Below are 9,874 nucleotides of genomic sequence, written 5' to 3' on the forward strand. Positions count from 1 at the left end.
CCTCCCCTCCCTTCCTTTCCTCTTCTTTTAAAATCTTATTACATAGACTCTGTTATTCCATCTGTGCCTCATTTTTAATGAACAGCTATTATGATAATAAATGAAAGATATTAAAAATACTACTTCAGACAGAGCTGTCATTATATACTCTTCATCATGTTATAAACACTTTCAACATTATCCCATGTAGAAGACACAATATAGTACAAATTTAAATTTTATCATTTTAAAACGGAAATGCTATGCATAGGAAAGAGTATATATAAATTGGAGTCTTTGGCTCACTTTTCTTTGAGGTTGTATCTTTTTTTACTTTCAAGTTTTTTTTTTTTGATTGTCTGTGTTACAAATATGTTCTTCTGATTTATGTAGCTTGCTTTAGGTGAACAGAAGTTCTAAATTTTAATGTGGTTTGAATGTAGCCATCTTTTCTTCTACGGTTAGGGCTTTCTATTTGTTGTTTAAGGAGTTCTTCTGTACCCTGAGGTCATAGAGATATTGGGTTATATTTCTTTCCAGAAACTTTAAGGTTTGATTTTCTCACTTATGCCCTTAATCATCTGGAATTGATACTTGTATGCAGTGTGAGGTACAGATACATTTGTTTCCAGGTGGATAAGCGCTTGTCCGGGTAACATTTTTTGAAGGGTCCAGCTTTCCCCACTGAACTGACAAACACCTCTGTCATGTATCAAGTTTCCATTAATGCATGGATCTGTTTCTAAGCTCTCTGCTGTTTGATTGTTCCTGTGTGAATGCCATACCAACTTAGTTATTCTTGTTTTATATTACAGTTTGCTATTTAGTAAAGCACGTCTTTCCCCTCCTGCTTCTGAAGGAGTGTCTTTATTCTTATCCCCTTGTTCTTCCATAAAACTTTTAGAATTTCAAGTTTCATTTTAAAAGGTTGGGATTTTTTTTTAAACATCTTTATTGGAGTGTAATTGCTTTACATTGTTGTGTTAGTTGCTGCTGTACAACAAAGTGAATCAGCTATACGTATACATAGATCCCCATTTCCGCTCCCTCTTGAGCCTCCCTCCCACCCTCCGTGTCCCACCCCTCTAGGTGGTCACAAAGCACCGAGCTGATCTCCCTGTGCTATGCGGCTGCTTCCCACTAGCTATCTGTTTTACATCTGGTAGTGTGTATATGTCCATGCCACTCTCTCACTTTGTCCCAGCTTCCCCTCCCCCTCCCCGTGTCCTCAAGTCCATTCTCTACGTCTGCGTGGATGGACCTAGAGTCTGTCATACAGAGCGCAGTAAGTCAGAAAGAGAAAAACAAATACCATATGCTAACACATATATATGGAATCTTAAAAAAAAAATGGTTGTTGTGATTTTGATTGGAATTCCTTTGAATTAAAAGATCCATCTGAGGAGAGTGGACATTTCAGTGATATTGAGCCTTCCTGCCCATCATATACATCTCTCCATTTTTAAAAGGGTGTCTTTTGTTCAAGTTTATAGCTTTTCTATCTCAAATTTTTATACAAGTTCTTTTGTTATAATTATTCCAAGGTAACTTATTTTTTCGTGCTATTATAAATGGTTGTCTTAAAAACTTCCTTTTTTAAAAAAAATTTTGGGCTTCCCTGGTGGCGCAGTGGTTGAGGGTCCGCCTGCCGATGCAGGGGACACGGGTTCGTGCCCCGGTCCGGAAAGATCCCACATGCCACGGAGCGGCTGGGCCCGTGAGCCATGGCCGCTGAGGCTGCGCGTCCGGAGCCTGTGCTCCGCAACGGGAGAGGCCACAACATTGAGAGGCCCATGTACCACAAAAAAAAAAAAAACAAAAAAAAACAAAAACTTTTGCTGGTGTGTAGAAGTACAATTGAACTTTATCAGGAATCTTGATAAACTCTATCATTAATTCTGTTAATTTGTCTGAAATTCTTTTCGACTGTCCCATCTGTGAATGGTGATTGTTTTGTCCCCTCTTCCTCCCCCCTCCTCCTGCCCCTCTCATTTTTTTTTTTTTTTTTTTGTCTTGTCCTGGCAGTGCCTGCAGTGAAATGTTTACTAGAAGTGGAGATAGCCCAGTGTGAAGTTTGCCCATTAAGGAAGTTCCCATCTACTTCCTATTTACTAAAAGTTTTTTGTTTTCTTTCCTTTTTTTGAGAGGGGGGTTCATTAATGGATATTGAGTTTCATCCTCTGATAAGTCCAATAAATTGGTCATAAACTATTATCTTTATTATACTACACATGCTCCATTCAACGTCCTAATACGTATTTGGAATTTTTGCATCTATGTTCATGAGTAAGATTGGCCAGTAATTTTCCTTTCTCAGGCTGTCCCAGTCTAGTTTAGATAACTGGATTTGGGAATATTCTCAGTCTCATGACATTATTGGGGCATATTGTCTGTTTTTATGTTCTCTGGTAGAATCTGTAGCTTTTAGAGTTGCTTGTTTATTGAATATTTGGTACTTACCAGTATAGCCATCTAACCTAATGTTTTCCCCAAGGGGAGATTTTAAATATCAGTGATTGAAACTATTTCATAGGCTTGACTTATTTCTTGAATTAGTTTGGTACTTTATATTTTTCTAAGAATTTGTCCATTTTCAAAATTTGAAAATGTATTACCTTAAAGTGGTTCTTTTTGGGTATTCCCTGGTGGTCCTGTGGTTAGGACTTGGCGCTTTCACTGCCAGGGCCGGGGTTCAATCCCTCGTCAGGGAAGTAAGATCCCACAAGCCACACAGCATGGCCAAAAAAAAAAGTTTTTTTTTAAAAAAATAATGTTCTCTTATCTTTTTCATTTCTGATGCATTCCAACATTTTTTTTTCTTCTTTGCTTTTATCTTGATCAGTCTTGCCACAAGTTGGCCAATATTATTAGTCTTTTTAAAGAACTAACTTTTCCATTGTATCTCTGTTTTCTATTTCATTAATTCTACTCTTATCTACTCTCAACCTTATTTTCTTTGAGCTTATCCCCATTACCTTTTTTCCGAAATTCTTGAAATGGATACTTAATTTTTAGCCTTTCTTCTTTCTGAATAAAATCATTGAAGGCAATGAATGCCCCATAAATTTACTAATCCCCATTTATAATGAGGAAAGAGCAAGTCAAAGATGCAGTGTTTTTCATGGACACTTGTGTTTTCAACCAGAATTTAATAAGATTCCTTTTGTTTATTTTTAGAGTTACCTTCTATTTGTGGAACATGGTACTGGGTTTCCTTTTATAATACATTTATTTACGTAGAGAGTCATTTAAAGAAAAAAAATTAATAATCAAACAGGTGGTACACAATAGGCCAAAGATCTTCAAAGTGGTATGTTGCATCTCAAATATGAGAAATATTATGAAATGACTATAATTTGGGACTATTGTTTGGGAAACTGATGTTCCAGTCAACACACTGCCTTCTCTCATCCACATGTGTGGTCATTGGCATATAGTTATTCAACCGCAGATGGTGAGTTCTGCGCAATTAGAGGATAAGACAGGTCCTGGGGAGATGCACACACACAAACGATCCAGTGTCTAAAAAAGGAAGATGTTCATAATAGAAGCGATATTAAAATTGAAGATTGGATTACTAGCGAGAGGTCATGAGCTGTTAGGACACGGTGATCCTTGGGACCCAGCACGGGTTCATGAAAGGCACATCTATATAATGCATTTCTCCCTTTGACAAGATTATTAGACCAAAGTGAATTATAGCTGATTCACTTTGCTGTACAGTAGAAACTAACACAACATTGTAAAGCAACTATACTCCAATAAAAATTAATAAAAAAAGCATATTTGGATTAATTCCTATTCTCACAATTGTTGATGAGTTAAAAGTACATATACTTGTCTAGATTCATAGAATTTTAGAGGCGTTGATAACTTAGAACACATGCTAATTCTCTCATTCTACAGATAAAGACATCAATCCTGTTCTTCCACTTTATTATACATAATGTCTCTGAATCTGAGCATTTCAAATTGAAGAGTCCAATTTTTTTTTTTTTTTTTTTTTTTTTGCGGTACACGGGCCTCTCACTGTTGTGGCCTCTCCCGTTGTGGAGCACAGGCTCCGGCTCGCAGGCTCAGTGGCCATGGCTCACGGGCCCAGCTGCTCCGCGGCATGTGGGATCTTCCCGGACCGGGGCACGAACCCGTGTCCCCTGCATCGGCAGGCGGACTCTCAACCACTGCGCCACCAGGGAAGCCCCAGAGTCCAATTTTTAAAATTCATTATCATACCAAAGGTTTCCATTCTCTTGCTACTACAATTCCTTAGTTTAATTTTAATTCTTAAATTTTAATTTAAAATCTAGAATTATTCTAATTCTTGACAGGAGGCAGTCAAATGTTTTGATATATGATTTCCTATAAAAGAATAATAAGATTTCGGATTGGTTTGTTTCCGTTAGTCTCACTCATGGTGCCTAGGAATATTTTTATTTTAGCAGGTCACTAGGGAAGTGTTTGGGGAAGGATTTGCAGTGAGTTTTTTCCCTGGGTTTTAATGAATCCAAGAATCTGTAGTGTTCTAAATATAGTTTAGATTATTATCTCTACATTATTTTTGTCCAAAGGGAAACATTGCTGGGTAGCAAAAACAGAATAAGAAGTCAGGAACTGGTTTTCCCATTTTCAGTCCCTCACTTTCTAGTCGAGGGCGCTGAAGTACAGCGACCCACCTTCCAGACTCGCGCTTCTGTCTCTATCAAAGAACTGCGATAATGTCTAAGAGGGCGCCTCGAAAATTATAAAGAATTTGTAACCATGATACTTGTAGGAGTGGGCAGGAAATTCAGTTTCATTCATCCCTCTGGCTTACCATTGTTTCAGCTTGTCATCTTTTTCTTCTAGTTTATTTCTTAAAATGTTAGACTGTTGCAGGCAACAATGGTTATTAAGCATATGACCAGTAAAATGTCTTCTTTTTAAAACGTAGATGTTTCATTTTCAAACATGAGCTATAATGTGTAAAGTCATAGGCTTGGATCTAGGGGTATCATTCCTAAAAAAAGGCACATTGTGGGAAGCACATATTCCACTTGGAAGAAGCCGGGGACCTAGAGGGATGCGTAGCAATGTGCAGGTAGTGAGAACATCAAGCTAAATTAAGTGGGCATGTCTTTATTTATAGAGACGGCCTTGTGTGGTTACGATGTGTGTCTGCCGGTGGTGAGGGGAAGGCTAAGTGCCATGCTACTTGGCAGGGCTGTGGTGCAACCAGCAGTTTATAATTAGAAAGTCCCTGGAGCTCAGAACCGTGGCAGTCTTCCACGAGGAACTGCATTGTCAGTGCCTTTACTTTGAGTACTTTCCCCTACCCCTCTTTACCCTTCCTTGATTTTTCTTTCAGGAGCCCAAAAGTGATGCCAAGATGCAGGTATCACAGGAGCAAGAAGAAAGGTGCTCGCCAAGGAGTACTGCACGTCTGCTGAGATAAGGGTGAGGAACACGGAGCCCGAGAACGTCTACATATCTTCCCCAACTCCTTCAAAAAGAAATACGGAAGATTCTCAGATGAAAATAGCTTCTCTTTGCTTTGGGGAAAAGCCAAAACCCATTAGCTAATCAATACCATTTTACCTTAAGAACATCTGTGGGTTGTTGGATCAGAAGGCGTAACGCAAGGAGGCAACACTTTGAGACTGGAGAGTCATACTTTAAGGAACACAAACACAAAACACAGCAACGCTTTCGAACATCAGATGATGAGTGGATGCTGAGGGGAAAACAGCCTTTTCACTGGCCAGGCAGAGCTGAACTGGAGTACACGTTTACAGGAAACAAAGGAAAGACTTGGAAGAAAGAAAAATATTTTCATGGTTTTCCCAGACAGATATTCCAGGCCAAGTGATAATGGAGACCAAGGATACTAGGTAAATGAGTTAATGTTTTAAGTTACAACACTTTGCACTGTGATTTTAAGGCTTATTGGGTTTTCCCATATGAAACATATGTTGGCAAAAACAAAGGAAAGCTCTTTAGAGTTAAAAGTGACTCAACCATAGATTCACTGGTTCTAATGGGAATTGTGCAGATAACACCTCAAGCTGTGGTTGACAATCACTCCTTACATTTCTCTATACGGTTTTGGATTTTGTTTCCTGGTGTGGCTCTTACGATGGACAGTTGACTAGATGTATCCTATTTTCTCTTTCGTAAAATGTATACATTGGTGCCTTTCACTGGCCATATGATTATTTAGAAAATATTAAATAACAACTGTGAAGTACTTGGAGTTGTATCAAATAAGCTGAGAGAAGAGAGAGAGCGAGCTCTCTGCTTCTCCTTTATAAACTATGACGATAAAAGGTAACATTTGCTCCTTTCCTCAAATTTAGTTGCTCTTTTATGAGAACATATTTTATAAGCTTCAGGGTTTATGCAAAAATACAGTATCGGTGTATGTTTATAATTACCCCTTAAATTTCTCTGTGCTCTTCTTTTTTCTTAAGCATATAACAAAATACTCTTTCATTGATTTTTGACGGCTGTATTCAAATAGTGTGTTCAGTAATTCAAACTTTAGGGCCACAGAGACCAGGTAGGGCTTCACATCTTGTAACCCAATGATGTCAATGAATACAAAGATTTTTAAAATTTGCCTTTCCAAATTTGAAATATTGAAAAAACCCAACATTTGGTTTTTTTCTTTACCTTTTGAAAATTTTTATTCATTAGACAGAGGACATAAGTGTCACTTTTTCAAAAGAACTTAAATCGGGATTCATTTTGTGACTGACTGTCATTCAAATGTGTGGTTCACACAGCTATAGAGACTACTTAATGGGTCTGACTTTTATTGACAAATTGCAATATTTGATTATTTCTAATATTATAAGAAGTCACCTGAGATTAATTTTCTCACTATTTCTGATGCTAAATCGTTTAAGCTTGAAAGAAGAACCCTCATGTAGCATCGTATGTGTTATATCACAGTATTTCTTTGGAGTTTTTCTTTTTTTACCTTCTAAACTGCTTCCGTGTAGTGCCTTTCTCCATGTAGTTTTGAAAGTAGATTTTTTTTCAAGTTAAAGGTGACCTCATTTTCATTCAACTTATCCGTTGGCTGATGTGTTAGAAATAATTTCATTTATAAATTTATTTGAAATAGCAGTGATAACATAGACTCATTGATGCTGACACTTAGTATACATTTTCAACAATCAGGATTGATTTGAAGCGTCTAACATATAGTGAAAAAAACCAACAGATTGGATGACCTTTGCAGTCACTAGGTGATAAAGTCTATTTACAGCTAGAACAAAGTGTCAACTAACTTGAGAATATCTTTGCACAGATTTACATCCTATAGGCTTTGGGTACTTTAGAATTTCCGCAGAACTTATAATTTACTTAAAGTGAAAATGTCAGTGACTGGTTACAGCAACGTTTATGAATACATAGAGCAGAGTATATGGGTTGATAATCAAAGCATCAACCTATAAACACACTTTTATTAAGACACTTAAAACCTGTCTTACTAAGACCAACTATGTAAAACTTGATTGTCTGGTCTTTTTGTCCCTGGGGCAAGATACTAAGTTTTAAAGCTAAAAAGGATGCAGGGTGGGCTTGATCTCTGGAGCACTGTATCCCGAGTTCTCAGGGGCATGTGTGGGCCGTGGGCCTTGCTCTGAGCCACCGCATTAACACACACAGCTTTCCCAGGGAACTGGCTTTAGGCAAGTTTTTGGGGAAAAGAAGTTAGATTATCTATGTGATAAGCAATATAGAATGTTACGCTAAGATAAGAGCAGATATATTATTGACTATACCATCTGAACATTAAACTAAAAATTGAGTTAGTCTCACTTGTTGAAGGCTGTTTTGGGATTGGTTCCCTTCCATTGCCTTCAGGGGGACTCTGGAGTGTCAGTATGTGACAGGGCAAAGAGCAGATTCCAGGATATGGAGGGGTGGACGAGATTTGGGGAAACTGCCCCCTAGGATGCTAAGGAAACAGTTCTAGGTACAGAACTTGCTAAAGAGCTTGGTCCATTTGGGGTTGATTCAGGCTGGTGACAGTGTCTAAGAGATCCTGTCTTAGTGTCTCATTTGATGGGTGAGAAGACTAGAGTTATGTGACTTGTTCAAACTCATAAGGTTGGTTAAAGAAAAAATTATGCTGATACTTGTTAAAATGGTAAGGAAGATTTTATTTAGGACTTGACACCGATTGCAATTGTGGAGGAGATCTGGCTTAACTCATAATACAGCAAAGACATCTAGGTAGTTATAGCCAGTGAGCCGAGAGAGGGGGCCAGTGGATGGCAAATTATTAAGAGGAGGCATCCAGGGTGGGGAACCAGCTAAACTGGTTTGACAGGATACTTGCTGAAGGCAGGCCAGGGTGATAAGGTATCCAGGCTCGGGAGGAGGACTTTGATTAGCTGCGGGGGTTAATCAGATCTCAAGGGTGAGGAGATTCTTGCTAAACTACAGCAGGATTCTTGCTAAAACTGGGCTATGCAGTTCAAAGACAGAGCCTGAGGACAAGGCCTAGCTGAAAAGAGGGCTCAGAGGAGCCTTCTGAAGTTTGGCCAAGTGGAGAGCCCTTGTCAGGTTCAAGCCCGGCCACAACTGGACCAGTGCTATCTTCCTGCAGGGTCCATCCAAGGTGTCGAGTGTCCATCCAACCAGGGGATGGCAGTGCAGCCCTTTCAATTAGGATCCTCCAGACAAACTGTTACCCATCCAAACTTGGGTCCGCTCGCCCACACGTCGTAAAGCCAGCGTACTGACCCCGCAGTTGTGGTGAAGGAAACGTGCAGCCTTTATTGCAGGCGCCAAGCAAGGAGAACAGGCAGCTCAACGCTCAAAAGACCCAAACTCCCCGATGGCTTTCAGGGAAGGCCTTTTAAAGACAGGGGGAGGGGCTTGTGGAGGGCGTGATCAGCTCGTGGACGTGCTTCTGATTGGTTGGTGGTGAAGTGATTGGGAGTCAACATCATCAACCTTCTGGTTCCAACTGGTCTGGGGTCTCCATGCGTGTGGGCAGCATGCAGTTAACTGGTGGGGATTTCAGTATCTGCAAAACAGCTCAAAGGACATGGCTCAGAATATCATCTGTAGCCCTGGAGGAGGAACTAAAGGTCCTTGACTTTGTTTAATGGCTAAACTATTATTATTTTGTCTTGCTTGACTGTTTTCCTTTCCTTCTGCGTTTTGTCACTTCTCTGATTAAATTTACTCTTTGGAACTCAGGGAAGGCCTAGGAGGCTATAGTTTTTCTACAGACAAGAGGCAGGCAGGGGACTTGGTGGGGGTGGTCTGTTCCGGGAAGACCCCATAGAGTTCTGCTCGCTACAAAAGCTCTGTCCTTAAAGTCATTCATTCAACTAACACGTGTTGGGCATTTATTATGCCTGGTCTTTAGAATATGTAAGGGAATGAAATGGATGTAGATACCGACTTTTGTGACTTTTCCTTTCTAACAGAGGAAGACAGTACACAGTAAACATAATACATAACTAAATTATATGGTACCTCATGCAATGGGACAAAAGGAACAGTGGGCAGGAAAAGGAGGTGGGAGTGCGATGGGGTGTCGTAGGAACGTGTGTCACAGTTTTAAATAGGATGCTCAGGAAAGACCTCTTGGAGATGAAATTTGAGCAAACACTTGAAGGAGGGGAGTGAATTAGTCATAAGCTATTTAGGGGAAGAATGTTCCAGACAGGGGAGCACGTGCAGATCCCGTAGGTGGGCACTGCTTGGCACGTTCCAAGAACAGGGAGGAGACTGGTGTGCTGGTGGGGAGGGACTGAGGGCCAGGGAGTCGAAGTCATGGTTGAAGAGGAAGCTGTGAAGGGGATGGAAACCCACTGCAGGGGGTTGACACGGTCTGACTTACTTTGTAAAAGGGTCCCTCTAGCTGCTGTGTGAAGGGCAGGGGTAGAGG

General features: G+C 39.9%; 1 protein-coding gene across 1 annotated transcript in view; it reads left to right on the forward strand.

Moving 5' to 3' along the window:
- Positions 1-9,874, forward strand: part of SACS (sacsin molecular chaperone) — a 76,536-nt gene that overhangs the window by 9,742 nt on the left and 56,920 nt on the right. Inside the window, exon 2 of the mRNA XM_067713727.1 lies at positions 5,324-5,846. Within this exon, the coding sequence (XP_067569828.1) occupies positions 5,827-5,846 (20 nt within the window). The 5' untranslated portion in view covers positions 5,324-5,826. The remainder of the gene's footprint in view (positions 1-5,323; positions 5,847-9,874) is intronic.

This window comes from Pseudorca crassidens, chromosome 18 (assembly GCF_039906515.1).
Source record: "Pseudorca crassidens isolate mPseCra1 chromosome 18, mPseCra1.hap1, whole genome shotgun sequence".
Classification (NCBI taxonomy): Eukaryota; Metazoa; Chordata; class Mammalia; order Artiodactyla; family Delphinidae; genus Pseudorca; species Pseudorca crassidens.